General features: G+C 40.1%; 1 protein-coding gene across 5 annotated transcripts in view; it reads right to left on the reverse strand.

Moving 5' to 3' along the window:
* Positions 1-23,532, reverse strand: part of MID1 (midline 1) — a 268,171-nt gene that overhangs the window by 51,633 nt on the left and 193,006 nt on the right. For 4 of the 5 annotated variants that reach the window (XM_083734368.1, XM_083734369.1, XM_083734367.1 and 1 more), the window contains one exon: positions 14,539-15,254. In XM_083734368.1, the coding sequence (XP_083590494.1) occupies positions 14,539-15,198 (660 nt within the window). In that variant the 5' untranslated portion in view covers positions 15,199-15,254. Of the gene's footprint in view, positions 1-14,538; positions 15,255-20,600; positions 20,747-23,532 lie in introns of those variants that run through there. The other variant, XM_083734370.1, reaches the window with a different exon arrangement.

Genomic DNA, 23,532 nt, shown 5'->3' on the forward strand with positions numbered 1-23,532 from the left:
ACAGCAGGGAGGGCTGCTCTGAGCACATCTGCACACTTACACAGAGATACCTCACCCCCCCACATCACAGCATCAGACTGGCAGGTTGCCTAGGTTAAACTGGACAGGTATCATACAAACACACCATAGAGACATCTCTCTGTGTGTTTTGCAGACAGGTCTCATTGTGGCTAACTATTTCACATAATGCTTGACAGATCGGATAATAATAATATAGAGTTCTTTTTCCAGAAGGTTTTGATTACTTCCTTGTCCTGTTATAATTAAGCCAAACTATACCACTCGCAGCAGCAGCTGGTGATAATAAATGCACCATCTGGACCTTTGGCAATAATTTCTTAGCTTGAAAGAATAGTAGGTAACATCTTTGGCTTGTTCTAGTGAAGTTGTCATTAAGTCTAAATGTCAAATATTCACTTAGGGACACTGTTTCGAGCCCAGTTTTGATACAAATGTACAAACTGGGTTCTAAAACTGGATACTTATTGAAATCAGAAATACAGTAACTGCATTTAGTCAACATTTCCCACTTAAAAGGATGATATCAGTAACTTTGAAGCAAGTTTGTGGGCTATGGAATATAAAAACAAGAGAGAGAAAAAACTTCAGTGTATATAATTCCAAGATGTATAAGATATAAGGCAAACTATGCAATCTATTTTGTAACGTTTACTATTTATTATATTTGACTGTATTCACTTATTTAAAATACAGTATATCAATTTTAGCTGCATAACCACTTTAGTTATGTGCAGTTATTGATTTTTAATACTTCCATCCCATTTCCTTTCTGCCATTTCGTGGAAAAATTGTGAAAGAGAAAAGAATTTAAATAACTCTATTGATTTCTTGCAGAAAGGGTACAAGATACAGAAATATCAAGTTCCTACAGTAAAAGAGCAGTTCTACCAAGAACATCCAGGGAGCATTTTTCCCATGTACTAAGTCACAACAACATCAGCCAACATTTAATAAATAAATAAATTTAAATGTCTCTAGATTCTAGTTTACCCAGTCTCTTACAAAATAAACAACTATCTCCAACTACTAAATGCTTATTCAAAACAACAAAGCTAGTAACTGTTTCCAGGTGATGCTCAAGTATGTTTGGGGAAATCTGAAACTGAAGAGAGACCAGCAAGTGCTGTGGACAACACCCCAGGAAGAACGATTGTCTTTGTAGTGACTTTGGGCTCATCCATACCAGCGTTTTACTTTTACTATGTGTTAGCATCTGTTTGCATTCTCATTAAATTTGTTTATTCTGCATGATTCTACCCTCAAACAATACCTAACACGGTCCCTGCCCCCTTGAAAGTTGGGGTCCACCTGAAACACAGATAACGTGCTTTGATTTGGGAAAAAATCGGCTCTACATTACTCCGGTGGGCTTTTCATACTATTTGTTCCAGAGTTTTCAGGTGGGTGGTTCAGTTGCTTTGCCCATTTCCACACCTACTACTTCATCCCCGACTTCCCTTTTTATTCTGGCAATGTTCCTAACTACTTCCGATGTGCTCTTAGTGGAAGCCCAGCACTGGTTATACATGTATACATTTTCCTTTAGACAGCCTCAGATATTTGCTAGCTCTAAAATCTATGGCTATACAGTGGTACCTCTGGATGTGAACAGGATCCATTCTGGAGCCCCGTTCACATCCTGAGCAGAAAGCAACCCGCGTCTGCGTGTGCGTGAGTTGCATTCACCGCTTGTGCGCATGACGTCATTTTGAGCATCTGCGCATGTGCGAGTGGCGAAACCCAGAAGTAACCCATTCCGTTACTTCTGGGTTGTGGCAGAACGCAACCTGAAAATTCTCAACCTGAAGCTACTTTAACCCAAGGTATGACTGTATTGCTGAGAAGAACTAATAGTCCAGCAATTACACATTATTATTATTTTTAAATGGTGGGTGGCAGAATAGGCAGCACCAGGTGTGAAAAATGATCTACTGTGCAGGTTGTCCATGCATAGTCAGTCCACAAATTGCAGGAGTGCCAGTATCTAAGGCAGGAATGAAAGCAAATAAGAGGTTTGATCTTACACAGAAAAACGCCGACTGGTATGGATGGAAAACGCCATACTTGAAGGTGGGGTAGAGCCAAAGTGTGGCAACTGTGTGGACAAACTGAACCAATATCAAAGGTATAAGGAGCATGTTTGCAGTGAAGTAATGCTCAAAGGCAGATGACCCCCCCCCCCCAGGCTGCTCACATCTGGGACACTAATAGTACACTGAAAATGGTGCTTTTGGCTCATGTTTGAAGGATGAAGATATTTGGCACTTAGGCAGTTCTTTAGACATAAGTGTTTGGCAGTAAAGTGAAGTAAATTTAAATTCTCAAGACATTACATATTGACAGTACATAATAAAACAGGGAACACAGTTCTGAGTCGCAACTGGGTTTCCTTGAAGTTTTCTCCTTTCTGTTTCTTTAAAGAGATTGGCAGTCAAGTTGAGAGCTTCCCAACTCCTGGTATTTACATGACCTTGCAGACCTCCTCAGGAAGGAACCTCATTCCCCCAAGGAAAACACATGACAGCAGATTAATAGTCCACTATGTGAACAGCAATATTCAACAAGAAAGCCTCCTCCTTGCACTACACCGTAAATTGGTGCTCTGATTAAGTACGTAAGAATTAATCTGTACGCAAAATGGGCCTGCCTCTTGTTTCTTATCCTTCTTGACATTTTCATTACAACTATAAATACACAAGATTTGGAGAAGAATCAATCCTACACTTGAGCCTTAGCCTCTAATGACAATCCAGTTTGTAAGCACTACCAAATATGCAGAGCTTGGCTTGGCTTCTTTATGAAAGACAATGTAGTGCAGGAGACAATCAAAGCAGTGTAATTTGCTAATTTGTTCACAATGGCCTTGATCTATTAGGTTTTCAAGTTCCCAGTGAATTTAACCGCTGTGGCACAATGTACCTTTGACAGCACTGATGACAAGGCTTTTTGTTTATTTGCTTGCATTTGAAGACTTGTAGGGCTGATTGTTCAGCAAACTAAAGTGCACCGGGATTGTGGCCCTACCTAAATAGGAATCTATTCTCAATCAGTTCAGTGCTCTTATAAGCAAAAGCATTTGAGGTTTAACCAAGCTAAAAATGGATAAATTGGCTTAGCTTCAACATTAACAATATGTTCCTTTTGGAAGCCTTAATAATTTGAGTAATTTAAGGTACCATATTTTTAAAATGGCCACTAGTTTTCATTCCATTTAAATGAAATGAGGAATTAGTTTCACATTGTGGACTATTTCTGAATCTCATTGTGAAGTGACAAAAGTTTGATTAAACTACTGACCCTATTAGAGTGCAACACCAACCAATCTTACTTCAGAAAAAAAGGCTAATTCACAAGCTGGGTGGCAAGGTTTTTGTGTACATGGTTTTTTTTTTTTTAAAGGGGATCACTATCAGCATAAAAGTGGTGGTTTTTCCAACTATGGGAACTTTTCTGTCTAAGGTCATGCAACTCACAAGGCCTCATAACCCATGACAGAAGCATCAGGAAAAAAAGATAAATGTTGAATTAGATCTCATTAATAAATAATATGCACTGGAAGCTTCTCCTATCTATGATTTGGCAACTGAGAAAACAGAATGTCTACTTTATATTCTACAATTAAGTATAAAATTGAAATGCAGAATGGGTTAGAAACCAGAAACATAATAGAACTGCATATGTTTACAGTTTTAAAACAGCAGTTTTATGGTGCAAGAGAAGAATTTACTTCTAATTCTTCTGGGGTGGACGGGGGCTATTTTGCTTACCACATTTATCTCAAACCGAGTTCTACTGAAGGCAGATAATCCTGCCGCCACAAACAAATATGATTAAAATTGGGGTATTTTATAACTCCAAAGTGTCTAGAATTATCCAGTTACAGTATCCCCCAAAAATGTGGCAGAGAGAAATCAATATATGTATATGTACATTCATCTTCAATTGCCCATTACTTAGGTGAACTGCTTAAAAAATAATAAGCCAATCATTGATAACAGGTGGTCACCATTTTAAAACCTCAAAATGTAATGGGAAAGTGTGTATTTATTTAAGAAATTTATACCCTGCATTCCACCAAATGTCTCAAAACAGTTTTCCAGGAGCAGGGAAGTGTTGTTCACAGCGACTGCTACACTTTTCTAAGGAGAAACCATGGCACGTGCTAGCAAAGCACCAATTTATTTTACCAGTAAACAGGATTGTGTTGAATAAGGAGTCATTTGTGCAATCTTATCTTTTTTCCTCCTTAGCTTCTGGAAAACATTTCCTGCAGTTTTCTGACATCATTTCTCTTTCAACCCTAATATGCTGGGCGTGCCTCAGAGGTGACATGGATGGAAGAGTGTGGTATTTTAATCCATTCAAAAACGACTGTGTTTGTTTGCAGTAGGATGAGCCAGAGCTTACTCTGAAGCACGATCAACCATCAATCACTTTAAAACATTAACTGCACTGGCATCGTAAAAGATAAACATCCTACCAAGCCAAATGTAATCCTAGAAGTCCTCCGATGAAGAACTAACTTCTCACATATATTGCACCATTAATAACAGGATGCAACGTGGGAGTTATGAATCTGCATTCACGATACTTAAAGGGAGCTAATTCCATCAGAAACTCTGGAGAGCTACGTGAACCAATGACTGACTTAGTATGTTCAACATGTTGATGCAACATGTTGCTCTTTAGAAGAAAGCAGCCAGTCAGGATGAACTCCACAACTGCTGACTGCCGCCAAAAGTCTCCTGACAATTTATGTACAGTGGTACCTCGGTTTATGAACTTAATCCGTTCTGGAAGTCTGTTCTTAAACAGAAACCATTCTTAAACCGAGGTGTGCTTTCCCCAATGAGGCCTCTGGCCACTGCTGCCCTTCCACCATTCGGCTTCTGTTCTTAGACCGTGACAAAGTTCGCAAACCAGGATGCTACTTCCAGTTTTGCAGAGGTCGTAAACCGAATAGTTCGTAAACTGTCTGTTCTTAAAGCGAGGTACCACTGTAGTCTGATTGAAGTGGAACTCTAATAATGAATAAGGAGTTTTAGCATTATAAGGTCAACAATAAGATTCACACTGTATCAGACCAAAGGTGTACCTAATCTCTCCCCCTGCCCCCCCTTTCTATTTAGCAAAAGCACGCAGAGCTTGGGTCCCAACAGTGTCTCAGACCTGAGCCTTTTAGTGATACATCTCATAGTAGAAGTCCTTTTAAAAATACCATAATTGGCATTTTTGGGATTGACTTAAAACCAGGAATGTGTTTTACAAACCAGAAGTCCACATATTCGTATGTTACAATGGAATCCTTATTAGAACAGTTAGCTACCATTGAAATGCAAATCAAAATTAACACTGCTTGACTATAAATTATTGTCAGAATGGACCAATATTGTTTCTTAATACACCACATTACAATTGAAAATCTAATTGAGCTTTGAAATTTAGGATGATTAAACAAAGAGGGCTCATGTTAATGAATACATAAAGAATAACCTAATAACCTTGCTATTCAAGTTTTCACACACTTGGTTTTGGAAAGTGATGCATTAAAAGACAATGAAAAGCCAGAAGACAATGGCAGTCTGGACTGAAGTCACTGTGAAGCTCAAAAATAATTGAACAGATAAATCATCAGAAGAGAATATTAGTCACAGTTCCTCCTACTGAATCTCCTTTTCTTTTTAACTTTAAAGACCCTTCTGTTATATTAAAGTACTGTTGAAAATGAATTATAGTGGTTTTGCTATTGGGTGTGCAATCCATTTTTTCTTGACTATGGTTCCTACAAGTCAAAATTTCAAAGTAGTCATGGCTAAATGTACTTATGAACATTTGTCTCATAGTTTTAGAACAATGTTTTCATATCAGCATTTTTCAACCATGAGAAATGAAGAAAAGAAGAAGGCTTTGAAAGTTAATCCTTGGGAAAAAAATTATGTATGAAGTACAATGTGCTTATTACACTCCCATTAAACAAAAAAATATGATAATAAGATTCATGCTGAATCAGAGCGATGGTCCACCTCGTCTCTCACAGTACAAATATTTCACACTACTATGGCAGTTGTCTCCTCTTCCCCCAGGGCCAAAGACCCAAAGGGCTGAAGCGGAGATCAATATTTACCAGAAATGAAAGCCTATTCTTTTCAGGGATGCTTTAGTTGTGATTCCTGCATTGGACTAGATGACCCTCAGGGTACCTTCCAACAGTTCTATGAGTATTGTATGGTACAGAAATAAAAGGTCAAACTCAAAGAGTTTATTTAGGTGTGTTTCAAGGACTATCATGCATCAGGTCTTTCTTTATCAGCTTACCTTGCTTTATTGCAACTTATACCACTACAGCTACCTTATTTGTCCATCTAGCCTTGCAATAGCTCTCTAATGTCTCCAAGGGCTTTTCCCATCATCTGGCACCTGCTCCTTCTATGGTTTTGAACTTAGGGCTTCCTGCATGCCAAGCATTTGCTCTAAGCCCTTATATTTCTTTTTTTCCCCTTATCGCGCAGCAGAGAACAACAGACCCTCCAAGTGTCCCTATTTTCTAGGGACATCCCTGATTTAGAGAAGCTGTCCTGGATTCCAATTTGATCCTGAAATGTCCCATTTTTCCTTAGGATGCCCCTATTTTCATTGGACAAATGTTGGAGGGTACGGAGTTATCTAACCCCTGAGCCGTCTGAAGGCAATCCTGTATAGGGAAGTTTCTTTTAATGTTTAATGTTTTATTATGTTTTTATATATGTTGGAAGCTGCCCTGAGTGGCTGGGGCAACCAGGTAAGATGTGTGGGGTATAAATACAGTGGTACCTCGGGTTAAGTACTTAATTCGTTCCGGAGGTCCATTCTTAACCTGAAACTGTTCTTAACCTGAAGCATCACTTTAGCTAATGGGGCCTCCCGTTGCTGCCATACCGCCGGAGCACGATTTCTGTTCTCATCCTGAAGCAAAGTTCTGAACCCGAGGTCCTATTTCTGGGTTAGTGGAGTCTGTAACCTGAAGCTTATGTAACCCGAGGTACCACTGTAGTAAAATTATCATTATGGAATGGGACATCCATATTTTCATTGGAGAAATGTTGGAGGGTATGGAACAGCAACCTTGTGTTAGGCCTAGATTCTCTAGGCTTTGTTGTGCCCCTGGTGCTACAGAGCCTTAACTCCTGAGTAAATCAAATTATTCTAAATCATTCAACATGACATCAAATCATACTACCAAACTGAATCATATACTCTGGGGACTTCTGTGGGGAATGAGGAAGAGAGAACAGTTGCCTGCCTAATGCTACCTAATGAACTGTCAACAGAGGCTATATATGAATCAGATAGACTTTGTGCCTCACAGCTCACTCTTAGCTACTACACTGTAAAAACACACACACACACACACACACACACACACACACACACACGAAGGAAGTTAAGAAATTTTAAGGACAAAAATTCATGCACAGTATACGAGGGCCTCTGTTTTCTTCATTTCATGAATTTCTTATCTCTTCAGGCATCTTCAATTATTCATTCTCTATTCCTACAGTATGACTGAAACGCCATCCTTTTGTACTTGTCCTTCCTCTCATTTTATCTCTTTTAGGATGTGATTGGTTGAGTGTCAGGGTGGCAGCAGGGGTGAGATGGGGAAGGATTATAGATAAAGTTGCACCGCTAGATAAAATGCATAAACATAAGCTAAGCGGTTTAGGTCTATGTGCCTTAATTTAAAAAAATGCTTTAATTATATCAGACTATGGAATCTAAGGAAAGTGGGTGGCGCTGTGGGTTAAACCACAGAGCCTAGGACTTGCCGATCAGAAGGTCGGCGGTTCAAATCCCCACGACGGGGTGAGCAGTCCCAGCTCCTGCCAACCTAGCAGTTCGAAAGCATGTCAAAGTGCAAGTAGATAAATAGGTACTGCTCCGGCGGGAAGGTAAATGGTGTTTCCTTGTGCTGCTCTGGTTCGCCAGAAGTGGCTTAGTCATGCTGGCCAATAAAGCGAGATGAGCGCCGCAACCCCAGAGTCGGTCACGGCTGGACCTAATGGTCAGGGGTCCCTTTGCCTTTACCTATGGAATCTAAATTAAAATATGAGTAATTTTCCAATATTCAATTATGCGTTGTGTGTGTGTTGGCCCAGTTCACATTCCGGTGATTTTTTTAGCTTTCTTAAGTCACCTATTTAGAAAAGTGAAGCAAGTGTCAACTAATATAAGAGACACACAAAAAGGGCTATAGGGGAAATCCCCTTGGGATTTATCTGCTGGCCATCTTAACTTACTCAATGTTTAAGCTAAGACTGTGAATCTAAAATAATAAATTCATGTCATCATATCTTCAGATCCTCATAAAAACTTTTCTAAAATTGTGCTAGATATTCCCTATTACTGCAAAGCCTATTAAAGTAATAACTAACAGCTGCAACCCAGTCCATGGATTTGAATGGAACCTCTATAAAATAAAGATATAATTTAGACGTTCATAATTTAGATGTTGATAGACTGTCATCCTATGCGCACTCAGAAGTAAATACCACTAAGTTCAAGGAGACTTATTCCCAAGTAAGGGTACATAAGACATGGCTTGAGGAGTTTTTCAGTGGTTTAAGTTGAAATACTTTACTGTGGTTGTCAATTTATTTTTATATTCTCTATATTTGATGAAGGAATTGAGAGGATGCTCATCAAATTTGCAGATCAAACCAAACTGGGATGGGTAGCCAATGCTGCTGAAGATAGAAGATTTCAGATGACCTTGACAGATTGGAGAACTGGGCCCAAACTAAAATAAAAAATAAAATAAAATGAATTTCAATAGGGACAAATGTTAGGTTCTACACTTTGGCAGGCATTTTAATACGTAAGATGGGGCACTTGGATTGCCAGAAGGATATATTTGAAAAGGATCTAGAGGTCTTATTGTCTTCAAGCTTAAGATGAGCCCACAGTGAGATGCAGCAGCAATTTTTTTAATCCTATTCTAGGCTGCATCAACCACTCTATTCTGTCTTGGTCAGAGCAAATCTGGAGTACTGTGTCCAGTCCTGCGCACCACAATTTAAGAAGAATATTGACAAGCTGGAATGTGTGCAGAGGAAAGTAATCAAGATGATAAAGGGTTTGGAAACCAAGCCTTATGAAGAACAGTTGAGGGAGTTGGGTATGAGAAGAGATAGCATAGCCCTTTAGATATTAGAAGATGGCTGTCACATGGTGGAAGCTGCTTTTCTCCTGCTCTAGAGGGTAGGACTCTATCCAATGTATCAGAAAGAACGTTCTGACAGTAAGAGCTGTTCAACAATGGAATGGACTCCCACGAGAGGTGGTGGACTCTCCTTCCCTGAAGGTTTTTAAGCAGAGGCTAGATGGTCATCTGTCATGGATACTTTAGCTGAGATTCCTTCATTGGATTAGATAACCCTCGGGATCCCTTCCAACACTACAATTCTATGATTCTGTGACATTAGTCTGTATGTGCTATTATACTGTGAAATTTATACAATATTATGCTGTCGTTATGTTTAATATCTGATGAATAAAACCAGAAATATATTGAGCAGGGGGCAGGAAATCAATCTCCATATATAGAGCTGTGTGCTGGAGTGCATTCAATTGCTGGCGTAAGCTAGAAAGTTGTATTAGTTCTTCTTCGGATGATTAAGCTAAAGCACACCCACAATACATTTCACACTTTCTGGGATAGTCCCAATATAGGGAAACAATTATATAGATAGAGCTGAATTCCATTCCAGTTAGAAGCAACAGCCTTGGCCAAGACAGAGATTTTGTTTTCGTTTTTTTAAATTCAGACAGTAGGCTTAAGTGCCTATATCGAATGAGAAAGCAAAGGATAAGTCGAAATTGCAATGCACTGTTGAGGAACATGGTAAGGCTAACCCATTGTTCTAATACCTACAAAGCTGTCTAGTAGTGTTTTAGAAGATGAATCTTTAGTCTCTGCGTTTTAATTTAATTTCTTTTTTTCTTTACAGAATGTTATGGTCACCTACAGAGACTTCATTACCACTAGGCATCAATCGCTGGAATGTAGAGTTTAAAAGGGCCTTAATTTAGAAACAATTACTAGCTTAGGTGTCCTCCAAATACTACAGCTACCTTTTACCATACCACAACTACATATATAATATCTTTCAAGTGACAAAAACTTGGATCATACTAATGTTTGCTGATGTCTGTGTTTAAATAGCATAGCATTGGAAAGGGTACATCCATCAATTCAATAAGAAAGTATCCCACTTCCATTTTAAGGTCATTCAGGATTCAGTCTAAGCCTTATACCTTTGTCTAGTGTTGCACAGAAGAGCAAAACTGATCCATCTGATCTAACAAACAAGGAAGTGATCTCAAGAGTGGCTTTTGCCACACTGTACAAATACAGCCTCAGTATGTTACTACGCAAGGAACAATTCATTCCACACAGTAGTAAAAAGAGCAACTCCACAGATTTCAATGAGTCAACTCTAAATAGCATCTCCTTGGAAGGTGGCCGCAAGAGTTGTTTTGATTAAGTAAGGATTAAATACAGCACGGAATTAAAGCATACAAGACGTTTGCTGCACACCAGCATTATTTCTGTCCCATGTTTCTTCTCCCTGAAGAATGAATAAATCTCAGAAGAAATTTTTGTACTACATGAATTAACATTTATTTGGATAGCCAAATAATTATTTGGATAACTATTATTTGGATAACTGGCTCTGAATAACACATTAATTTAATTCTCTCAAGGATAAAATAAGGCACATGACGTGCTATGTATATATTCCCAGTATCTCAGGACATCTGTTAGACATATCTGGCATAATTAAAATCTTACTTATTTAAGAGAGAAGACTGCTAAGGAACTTTCACAATTAATATATGGAATGTATATGGCACATGGAGAGATTACTTTCACGAGTTTCAGCACTACATTTATAAAAAGTAGGATTTTCTTTGCCGGTCACTATGACTTCCAAGGCCATTTTTCTCTTTAAAATACAGTTGGCAAGAACTGAAGTTGGTTCAGGATTTCCAGTATTGTAAACCTAACCATTAAAGGTGAAAATGCATTATCCTTTTGGTCCTCATTTCCAGATTTTCACAATGACTATTACATTCACCGTTAAACTCAGCGTAGCATGCATGCTTCAGTTAGACAAGCGCACAAGAACTCTTAATTAAACGGTTTCATTTTTGCCACAAAAGGAGCTAGATTGTAATGGCATCTTTTGTCCACTGGTTAATGAAGTATGAAATATTGTTTAAATAATTAGCAACACTGCTGGGAGAGAATGCAAGTAATTAGCATAGCTTGACACCCAAAGCTGCTCTTCAAGAGGCACCAGTTGCTATGTGGTTAGGATGTGGGAGACACAGTTTTTGGCAATTTCTGAAGACAAACGCACTATTTAAATGTGTGGGGTGGTTTAAAGGGGATTGATTACATTTTCAGAAACTTACTCCACACAACACAACACAACACAATCCTAAGCATTTTTTTTACTCAGAAGTAGTTTGCCGTGCATGCAACAGGGTTTACTGTAATAACTAAATTCAAGATTGCAATCACAAACTATCACATGGGTTTTTTCCCCATTAGTTGCTGCTACATTAACACTTGCATTTTCTTAAGTAATAACTGTAAGCGAAACCAACCCTTGCAGTCAATATATATATATAAATACTGTTGAAAATGACTTCTAAATTGGCTTAAAATTAAAATAATGGTACTTTCTTGTCACCCCAACGAGGCATAAACAAACACAACAACATTTGATAACTTGTACATAGGTAGCCATCTCTAAACAGCACACAGAAGGCACTTTCTAGAGGGTAGCCATGTTAAGATCAAGCTTAAACGAAACGTTATTCACAAAATGAACAATTGCTTGCATGGCTTTTAAAAATACATAGTGGGAATGGGGCCCCTGATGGGAATCAGAATCCTAGATGTGGTTTGGGGCTCAATTTCCACCTCCTGCGATCCTAACCTGAATTGACCTCTCTATGTCTGCTATTTGCATGGGGTTGGGGTGGGGTGGGGAGATTTCTACTCATTCTACCAATGGAAACTACTATTCCAATGAAAGTATGATTCCTCTATCTATATAAGGCCCACAGCAGGAGATGAAGGTTTCAACACCACACCCCCTCTTAACAACAACAAAATCCACAAAAGATTGTGCTATAATGCATCTGATAGCCTTCAACATGCTACAAGTCTCCATAACATAAAAGGTAATTGTTATAAGAGAAGCCGTAAGTACTCATACTCATGATGTTGCTAAGGCAACTTTAAGATCATGTCACATCATTGTATTTTCAATATTATTTTAGTATTTTAACACTAACTATGGTTAGAATGGAACTATTAATGTATAATCCAGAAAGCAACGGTCAGAGGTGCATTCTGAAATGAGTGGCAGACATATTCTGAATTACACTAGTAAATATTTAAGATGCTATTGTTAAAAATGTGCTGTTACTTCTTTTAAAAACGAAATGTTCAAAATGAAATGTGTACAGAGAGATATGTGCTGGTATGTCTAATACGTCTGTCTGATCCAGTAGGTCCAGAACACATGGTGGAAAGGTCATGGAATTCTGTGCATGAAATCAATGGGATCATTTAAAGCAGCGGTTCTCAACCTGTGGGTCCCCAGATGTTGTTGAACTACAACTCCCATCATCCCTGAGCTCTGGCCTTGCTAGATAAGGGTGATGGGCGTTGTAGTTCAATAACATCTGGGGACCCATAGGTTGAGAAAAGCTGATTTAAGGGGTTATGGGGCTGTGCGGCTTTGAACTGAAATGGTCCTACTTCAATATTACCTTCTCTTCAACTTGACTATATTTATTCAAATGCATTTAATCTCTCTCTCTCTGTCCATAAAAGAATGACTAGAGTCGCTAGCAAAAAAACAATGAAACACACCAAGATCAATACGCAATGTACCAAAACCTCACCCAGCCATAAAAGTAGCACAGTGGAGCAGCTTCAAACACAGGCAATAAAAGATCAAAGTAGTGAGAACTATGCAGTTGTTCCCATTGAGTTTGCACAGAACAAGCCATAGGACCACACCATAAACGGAAGCAAGCCTTGCTATTCTCTAAAGCGGGTAAGGGAAGCTTTGGGCCTCTAAATGTCACTCGTGTACAACTCTAAATACCCTTGAGACCATCACCCATTGTGGGCTGGGGCTGATGGGTGTTGGAGCCCAACACCACCTTGAGGGCTACAGGATTCCCATCTTTACTGTAAAGGTTAAGTGTGAAAGGCATCTTCTAAAAGAAAACAAACAATAACTTTGCAGTAAAATTGCTATATTAACAAAAATGAAGCAATATTTTTGAGGTAGTATCTTTTAATAAACCCAGTTGTTCGCCATAAAACCTCTGTTAGACATAAACAGAGTTCCAAAATATAGTACTCTCTCTTTTGCTTTCAACTCATGAGCTGTCTGCTGTAATTTTCTATAAGCAATTTCTCTAAAGGAATCTGTGAGGGGGCTTTTGCTTCTTCCATCTCCTTCCTCTAGTCTGCTGCTCTACATCCTTTGCGGCAGCTAAAAGAACATGGCTTACACAAATACGACACACCTCTCTCTCCATAGCTGCTATCTGGGTTCCTTAAATCAGCCCCATGTTCAATCTGGAGAAACAGAATACTAAGGACATTTTAGAAGAGAGCCCAAAGAATATCAGGCAGCCCGGTCAGGCGATATAAGATGCAATTTGCAGTATAGATGTATAGAGTCCATAAAAATGCTTTTTCAAAAATCGCTTTTATGTGTTATGCATGTGTGACTGAAAGCTGGTAGCACAAATGTGTAAGTCATTTTGTCTGATTAGATGAATATGTGCCTTCGTTGAAGACAGTACATACAAAAATGCTTTTTTGTGTGTGTAACAGAGAAAAACAATGGGATTAAACACAATTCTTCATTTAGGCTGCAAATTCTAAATAAACTTGCTACAGAATAAGCCACACTGTACACAGTGGGACTTGCTTCCAAGTACACATACACAGGAATGTGTAAAGATCAAACAGTTATTTTAACAAACTTGTGCTCATGGTTGTGATCCTGAGGCTTTGAAGTGTGCACAAAGTTCTGCAAAATCTTGTTCTCTCATGCAACAAATGGAGCTCCTGCAGATCTGGAGCTCCGGGGTATGCCAAACACACCCCATCATATTCCTGTACACAATCCATGCAGGAAAATTGTTACTGGAAGACGTTGAGATATATGCATAAATATACTGATTTTTCTGCATAGGCTTAGCCGTTTCCTAATGCAAAACGCAAGTCTATTTCACATTCAAAATTTGCATTCAATTCAAAAATATATATTTTGCACAGTGACCAGTGCCTGCAGGTGTTCGCACACAAGTTTAATATATGAATTGTAAATGACACGCTTGCACATATCAGCGACACAACAAACGAGGTGAGAATATGTTGTTTCAGGACGCCACACTCGTTAGTGTAAACAAATAAAGCATTAAGATAAAACTAACCTTTAATTTGTCATAGCGTTCACTGAGAGCTGCCACCTGGTGATCACGATGCCTCCCAACCAATTTACACAAGGCACAGATTAACTGGTCATCAGTCACACAATACATGTTAACTTTCTCGTCCTCATGCTCCAGACACATTAATCCTCTGATATGAGAGTCGGGAATAGGTTCAATCAAACGGTGGCCAGTAAATGGCTTCTTGTTTGGGTGAGTTGCTTTTAAGCACTCCTCACAGTAGGAAACCTCACACGTTACACATGTCTTTACTGCTTCCTGAGCAGGATCCTGGTCACAGAACTGGCAGAGAACTTTTTCACTGGAGGACATGCTGTTGCTATCGAAAGCTCGCTCTCGGCGAGTTTCACTTGGAGAATTGGGCCCGCTCACCGAAGCTTTCTGAAACCTGTCGATGATATTCTGCAGCGTGACGTTGCGCTTGAGTCCGTCTAGACCACGTTGATTAAGGGTGATGACATAACGACAAGTAGGGCACTGGAAGGCGGTGATAGATTCCACTGATTCGTTGGTGGCACAGTGGGAGACCAAGATGCGATGCGCACAATTGAAGCAGAGGCTGTGAGCGCAAGGCAGCAGCAGCGGATCCTCAAACAGCTCCAGACAGATAGGGCAGGTCAGTTCCGACTCCAGTGTTTCCATCTTCAGGCAAAGCTTTCCTGTGTCATCAGCAAAATCCAGGGAAGCTGATCAGCTATCTGAAAGCACAACATAAAATTCGATTAGGCGAGACAGAGCAGAGGGGTCAGCCATGGGGGGTTGTCAACTTTCACCACTTTCCTGACCACCTCTCCAGAATGGAACGCTACATGATGTTTGGAATCTGCCTATGCACCAGCAATCAAGGTACTTAAAATTCTATTTCCCTTTTGTGCTTCCCTCATCCTCAAGTGTTGTTGTTGTTTTTTAATTATCCATTTTCTTTCTCTCTCCAGAAGAGACAAAGAGCAAGAGCAGATGTTTGGAATGCATTCATATTAGCATTACTTAAAAACAAACAAACCAGTAACCGTGTTTTAAAATACACACATCCATCACAATGCTGTTGCAAAAGCTTTTCACAGTTACACTATATAATGAGTTACCATGTCTTAACGTGTGTTAACTTTTAAGATCAACAGTGGCAGCAGAGAACATCTGATTTATTGCATAGAACACCCAAATTTCCTTGCTGTTTCTCAAGATTAACACAATCTCATTTTGAGGATTCCAGGTTTTGTTTACATTTGCAATAGAGCACTTGGACATATGCAGTATGTGTGTGTATGTGTGTATATATATATATATGTATGTATTGTATGTGTCTAACTATATGAAAAGTTATCTGTGATTAAGTTAACAGCAAATACATAAATATATACAAATTATAATAACAAATACAGTGTAAAATACCTCAAAGTCATATGCAGTGAGGTGTGCATAAATATGTGACTGTTTTTATAGCCACAACAATCAGCACAGCACAATATTCAACAGCACTGATCAGAAAAGAAAGAAAAATATTTAGAACAGGAAGTGGTGCTTCAGTGCTACTTGTCAAAAATTTGGTGGGGGTGACACAGTATTTGCTGAATCGAGAATGGATGGAATTAAAACATCCTGTTCTCTCTTTTTGTTTTTATTATAATATGTGAAGGTGTCAGGCATCTCTGTTGTTTTAAGCCAAGAGGGTCAAAAGCTGTTCTACTGTACAAATATTCGTGTTAATAGCCTTGGAGCTTAGCTGGAAATGCAGCACACAATTCGACGATGACTTTTTTCCAGCGTGGGATTCAAGAACAGTCAGCAGCTCCCCCCTCCTCCCCTGCCCAAAGAAATCAACCCTAAAAATGACCGAAACTTCATTTTGTTTCCTCTTTCACTAATCATGTTGCATGGAATGATTTTGAAAGAGTTGCTCTACGTGGCACTCCTTCCCTCAGCTCTTGTCAAGGCCCTATCACTGTTATAAGCAGACAGGTCAGTGAAGCAGAAGCAAAAGCTATGCTTCACACTCACCGAAATGTACCTCTTCACAGTACAATCTATTTAAGCTTTGTTGCTCATAACCGAGGACAGCTTCAGATGGCCCCAGCTGCATACCCCACACACTGTAAAGTCGTTGTTCCGTTGTGCTAACTCTCTGCCTCCCCTCTCTTTCACCTCCCCGCCTGCCCCCCAAATTCACATAGAAATCTTGGTTCATTAAGGGTGAATGGAGCCTTATGCTCATTAGCAAGCTTGGGAACCAAATCTCTTTGAACCTTCTGCCATTTCCCCACAATTAAACCAGGGGCTGCAGTTACGACGACAGGAAGGCGATGTATAACCTCAGCCCAAACCATAATAGCACAGAAAAGTTCGACAAATGGAGGTGAAGTTCAAGTCAACCTCTAATTCTTATTCATACTTGCTTTGTGGCGAGGGGAGAAAAACATTTGTCCCACGGAGACTGAGAACAATGTGCCATTTGGTTTCACACTTATTTGCCAAAAATCTGTGGAACTTTCAGAACTTGCCAACCCAGTCACAAATAAGAGTTTGCTTGGTCCCCCCCCCCCCACATCTACTATATAATAGGATAACTGAAAAATGGATTAGATCACCATTAACACAGTGATTTTGCAGGCACCTCTGGTAATGGAAGAGGAAGGGTGACAGGTTTTGCTGATTCAAGCCCCATGTATCCCCAGTGGAAGTTGGCATTGGAGGTTGCAGGGGGAATGGACAAAAATGGCCTCTCTTCTGTCCATCCGTTGGATCAAAAACCTTCCTTCCATAAGTGCAAGGCCACCAATTGGATTCCACCACCAACACGGTATGTAGTAGGGTAAACATTCATCTCAGTTGCCTAAAAGGAGTCCATGGCATGATGTCCCCTCTCAGCAACCAAGATATTTGTAAATTGTTTGAAGTTTGGTGTGATAAGAGAACACCAAACGCTGCCAACAAAGCCTACAAAGGTACACAAGAATAGAAAGCAATGTTCACCTGGCTCTTCCCTAAAGTAGGACCACACTTTAGGTTTCAGCTGAGAAACTGCCACTATCCATTTGCTTTACAGAAAAATACTGAGGGCAAAGGACAGAGCATCACATTCATGGGCTTTTTTCCCTCTTAAAAGGTGCATTTTTGTGATAGAAAGAAGTTCTTACAGGAAGTCAGACAAATTTCGGTTGACACTCCATTAAAGAAAATAGCATTACACATTCTTCTGAGCCCCCGGTGATTTTAAAACTCCGCTTCAGACTAGGAAGTTTGGTGTGCATAAAACCAGCAGAACCAGCAATCTACAAATACAACCAGGGTTAAGGATCCATGTCTTAAGACACACATGCCAAGAACCAATCTTTATCTAATCCCTTTACCCATTTTGGTTAAAGACAAAACATGTATGGAATTCAGAAAATAACTGAAAGACAGGAACGACCAATAGGAACAACCTCATTATCAGTAGGTAACATCATCAGGCAGATGCCAAGGCCCTGGCAGCCCCCCCCCCCCCCGATGACCTAGAATGTCTACAATTAAATTATTTCCCACAATGCCATGGGACAATGGAAACATTGTGGAAAATGGTAAATGGCGGCTTCAAGTCACTTGGTGCTTACTTCAGTACTTCTGCTGGTTTCCCTATCCACCAGATAAACCAGCTGGGTCTATCAACATAGCAGAGGGCCACTGACAGCAACACAGAGAAGTCTCCCTTGCTAGGAGAGGATCTGTAATTACATATTGCCTCGTGGCATCAAGTAACAGAAGGTTTTCATGATTTCATTCCTACCCTAGTGCACTTAATGTGCACCATTTATCGGAAGAGCACTGCTGGTATAGCTCAGTATGAGACTTAGTATCAGGGTTGTAGGGCTTGAGCCCCACATTGGGCAAAAAGATTCCTGCATTGCAGGAGGTTGGACTAGACAGATTTACCCTCATGGTCCTGTCCAACTCTGTAATTCTGCTTTGATAACTTAAGAAATTAGTAGCACAGTGGGTGATGCTGTGGTCTAAACTACTGAGCCTATGGATTGCCGATCGGAAGGTCTGCGGTTCGAATCCCCACAACAGGGTGAGCTCCTGTTGCTCGGTCCCAGCTCCTGCCAATCTAGCAGTTCGAAAGCATGCCAAAAAGTGCAAGTAGATAAATAGGTACCGCTCCAGCGGCAAGGTAAATGGTGTTTCCGTGCGCTTCTCTGGTTTCCCCAGATGCAGCTTAGTCATGCTGGCCACATGACCCGGAAAAACTGTCTGCGGACAAACATCGGCTCCCTTGGCCAGTAAAGCGAGATGAGCGCCACAACCCCAGAGCCGTCCGTGACTGGACTTAACTGTCAGGGGTCCTTTACCTTTTAGCACATTATGGTAACAAATGTCAGTCCTTCCATTATCACTACCCATGGGTTAATTAATAAAATTATATCATCATCATCATGCAGGAAAACAACTTTCTCCTATAAAGGAAAGGCTGCAATCCAGAAACCATTAAGGTGGAACCCAGTCAATTTTTCAACATATTTTTGATGAAGTCATTCGAAGAATGTATTGAGTAAACCAGTGTGAAGAGGAACTAAGAAAACCATGGAACAGTACTGTATTTAGCAGAATGAACACAAGTCAAACGATACAGATCAAACGGGAAAACTAACTGAAATCAAGTGCTACCTTGTTCAAGTATAAAACACATTTTTAAGCATTTTTACCACTAAAGCCCAGTGATCTCTAACTTCAAGCCGTTGACTACTAGCATACAAAAAATAACCACCATGCCATATACCATACCTGGGCTGTTGAACATATTTGACCAGGAATATTTAAGACCGTAGCTGAATGTAGCTCCTATTCAATTAACTAGGCCATATGTGGGTGATATCAGTGTACTGTATAGAACCATAGAATTAGTCTAGTTAAGGAATTTATTATATTTGATCTCAGAATTTAATACTGCTGTATTAAAGTATGCTTATTTTATACCTCAAAAACTAAAAGATAAAAATAATATTACAGGATTCAGTTGCAAAATACAGAACTATGTTTTTCATCAGCTAGTATATGGACATCACATACAAAGTTAAAGCCTAGCTATTAAGTATTCCTTGCTTCTGTTGGATGGGTGATGGTCAAGCAGTGGGTCTGCCTAGAGGTGTGGGGAAAAGAATTAATGAGAGATACCCCAATTAAATAAATTTCTAGGTCAACAGGATCACTAATACCGGTACCCCCACCACAACTGAAGTCAAAAAGGTCAAGCAAACATACAGCACCGAAATTACTCCTGGTCCTAGTCTTACTGATGCATTGGCCAGCATGACTGACTTAGAAGAAAAAAGATACAGTGATGTTAAACACCAAAACATCACTGACTGTTTGTCAGTCTTTACATTATGACAACGTGTGAGGTCTGGGGCAATTGCTCTCCCCTAAAAAGGGACCTCGTGTCCAAATAAATACTTTTAGGACTGCAGCTGTGGTTAGACAGACAGACAGACATTAATTTCATAAAATTTATATATATTGTATAGGCATGGTTCATCAATTACAAAAATGAAACATATACAGAAAACAACAACAAAGCATTAAGAAGAATCCATAAATGTTACAGCTAGCCCTTCTCTTTCTAAATCATTGATCCATCTAGCCTAGCCATGTCTACTTTGAATGGCACAATTCTCTTTCTCATCACCTGCTGCTTGGTTGCTGAGACGTATCTAATGCTGGGATTGTAGATTAGAAATCAAATTACTCAGAACTCAGGTATTACAAAATCTGCATGGCAATGGGGAGACTCTGTTTAAAATTTTATTTTTAACTCAAATGCCTCCTGACATGAACAAGCATCTGTATAAACTATTGAACATATATCACATGTTTGAAAACATATACATGAAATAAAACATTAGGGCAGCGCTGCAAAGCATGCCAAGGCACCAGAAATAAACACAAGTAATGCTTACGGACAAGTTTGCTAACCATAAAGTTGAACAGTATAGCCTATGACAGGTCTACATTTAAAGCCTCTTCAAAGAAATATACCAACCAGTATACACACCAGCGGATTTAGGCCCTACCTGTTTTTGCTGAAACATTGCTGTTAAATGATCACGCAGATCCCCCCCCTCAGTAGATTGTAAAAAGCCAAAGAGGCCTGTGGAAGCCTCTGCTAAGCTACATGAATCCTGGACCTTTAGTGCGGCAACAGTGTACTTTGTGAGACAGCTGATACTGAAAGCACAACAGGAAAATCTACCCTACAATTCCAGGAAAGCCAGCTCCACCTAATCACCTCCGCCAGAGTTTAAGGACTAGAAAATGCCTCCGCAATTGGGTTGCCTTTTGTCACTGACACTAAAGCAAACTTTATCCTTTCTCTTTCAGCATTCAGCAGTTTGGAGTGAGAAAGCAGCGAGGATCAGATTCTCTCACAGTACATCCATGTAACCCACCCCGACAATGATGGCTTGTAATAAGGGCATTGGGCTTTGCTGCCACATTATTTGAACAAGTGGAAGCTCAGCCTGCTGTGTAATTAATCCAGGGCTGAATAATGGATTTCAGTTCCCATGCCTGTAAGGGGAGACTGACCTGAACCAGCAAAACCTGTCACGCCACCAAGAGTTCAAACCTCGATTACTTTCTCATGGAAGATTGAGGCCTACTGGACAAATATCACACGGTCCAGGATTTGACTATTATATTTCTGCTAGTGTATATCTGAAACATTCCTTGCGCAAGTTCATCAGCCAAATGGCACCACAGTAATAAACTGTTAATATTAAAAAATAGACTTCTTTTCTCAGTGGTGCCATTTAGGAAAGATGGAAGACTACATCTGACTCTCTCTTAAAAGCACTATAGTAAAGCAGAATATTCTTAAAATTACATTACCCTGTTTTTTTTGCTTTTAATTTTGAATATATCCAGGAGTGGGCCTTTGAACTTTGCTGTGAACACACACACACACACACCAGTGAAACAGTGTCCCTTCATTTACAAAAAGGAATGGCTAACCTGTGACCCTTCAAATATTGCTGAACTACAATCATCATCCTTGACCATTGGCCATGTTTTCTGAGGGGAGTTAGAATCCAACAACATATGAAGGACCATAGATTCCTTACCTCTAATATATGACAATTGGGTGTATGGGGTGTTATGGGAGGGGAACACGTCGTGCTCCTTCTGGCATAGTTTGTCCACCTTTGGTCCCCAGCCCTGCATTTGGCTCTTACCTGTGGTTCCTAGAAACTATTGGCATGCAACAGCGGCCACAGCCCGAGAACAGCTTCCACTGGCCAACTAAACCAGGTGTGGTAGCTGATCAGTCTCAGAGCCCTGCATATGAGCAAGACCAATAGTGGGCCCAACAGTCAAGAAGGTGGTTACTGTGAGGAGCAGGTGGGGCTCGTCCATCTGGAAAGGTAGCCCATCCAAGAGAAGGAAAACTCTGATCCTATACCTTCACTGCCTTGTGGGACATCTCTGGGAGAAGAAAAGGCTAAGGAGCAAACCCTACAAAAATTCAGAGTGGAATCCTTAAGACAGTTGGATGGCATCTTTTACACCTCCTTCTGGCAATTCCTGTAGTCAAGCTCTGCTTTCCTTTGGAGGCCAAGGGGGCTTTTTTGTCATCTGGGTAGCCCAGGACCTCCACACACACTTTCCAGGCTTGTGCCCCAAGGAGATCTCTTCAGTGCTGCTAATGCAGTGGTTTAACTTCACCCCCAGAGGCACACTCCATTGTCTCTCGAAACAGATGGATACCAACAACAATATATGACATCACCTTGACAGTCCAAGAACTACATGGAAATGTCCCTATATATTTTCTTGCGTATCTTCCTGAGCATTATAATACAGACCAGACGGCTTTCAATGGATGTGTTAAAAGATTCATGTGAAAGTAGAAGCAGCAGGAATGAATTGCTTCCTTGTGTTCCACTTTTCATGTTTCAATGTCTCCTTTTTAAATTGTTGTCACAAAATTAAAAATGCATTAAATGCTTGGAAGAATGGATCCAAAGCAATGTTCCATTTGCTCTTCATTCCAGCAACAAGCTTGCATTTCATTTGTGTTACGGAGTAATTGAATTTCCTTCATTATTTCCTCTCTTATGAGAAAGGCCGGAATAGTGTGACATTGAGACTGCTACAGTTCTCCAGGCTAGATCTCAGCATAGATGCACAATTAAAAAATAGCCAGTTAAATGAAGTAACGAAAATAGAAACAAATAGGGGACAATCAGCAGTAACCAAAACTGCCTGGGTAATAGTAAGAATTGAGACTTAGTCCACCGTTTTCATTCACATTGCATGCACATATAAGGAGTGCAATGTGAGAGCCAATTTCTCATAGTGCAATCCCATGCCACGTGTGAATTAAACAATCATAGGGCAATTTAATGGGCGTCTATATACAGAGATCCTTTTCTAGCAGAGTTCTAACAGGATGGGGGAAATACAGCATTATCACCCTCCTCATCTTGTTGTTGCCTGTTTCAGGCACACTCCCCAAAGATGTGGGCTCACATGACAAGGAAGCAGCTCTCTTCTGCAGTCCTATATGCATGGCAAGGGCTATCAGCTTTAGACATCATCTGCAATAGAGCATAAAACACAGCAGGACTTTTGATTTCCCCTGCCATGAGGTTCTCTCGACTGCAACCCAAACATGTACGGTCAAATATTAACGGTTAAGCACTTTGGGAAACTCACTTCTCTTTTTAGTACAGAGGATCTATTTGGAGGAAAGGGTTTCCAAAGCAAGTAAAACTCTTTATTAAGATGATCAACAAGTCTTTATTCTACCTCCTCAAATGCTCTATGTTGGACTGCCCTTAAGGCTGCCCTGAAAGGTTCAATTATGGCAACATGGAGAAGCTTGAATGCTCACTGGACAGACAATCGCCACAACATTACACCACTGCTGTAGGGTGGTGCTGCTGTGGCCTAAACCACTGAGCCTCTTGGGCTTGCTGATCAGAAGGTCAGTGGTACGAATCC

This window comes from Podarcis gaigeae, assembly GCF_964106915.1.
Source record: "Podarcis gaigeae genome assembly, chromosome: 4".
NCBI classification, from domain to species: domain Eukaryota; kingdom Metazoa; phylum Chordata; class Lepidosauria; order Squamata; family Lacertidae; genus Podarcis; species Podarcis gaigeae.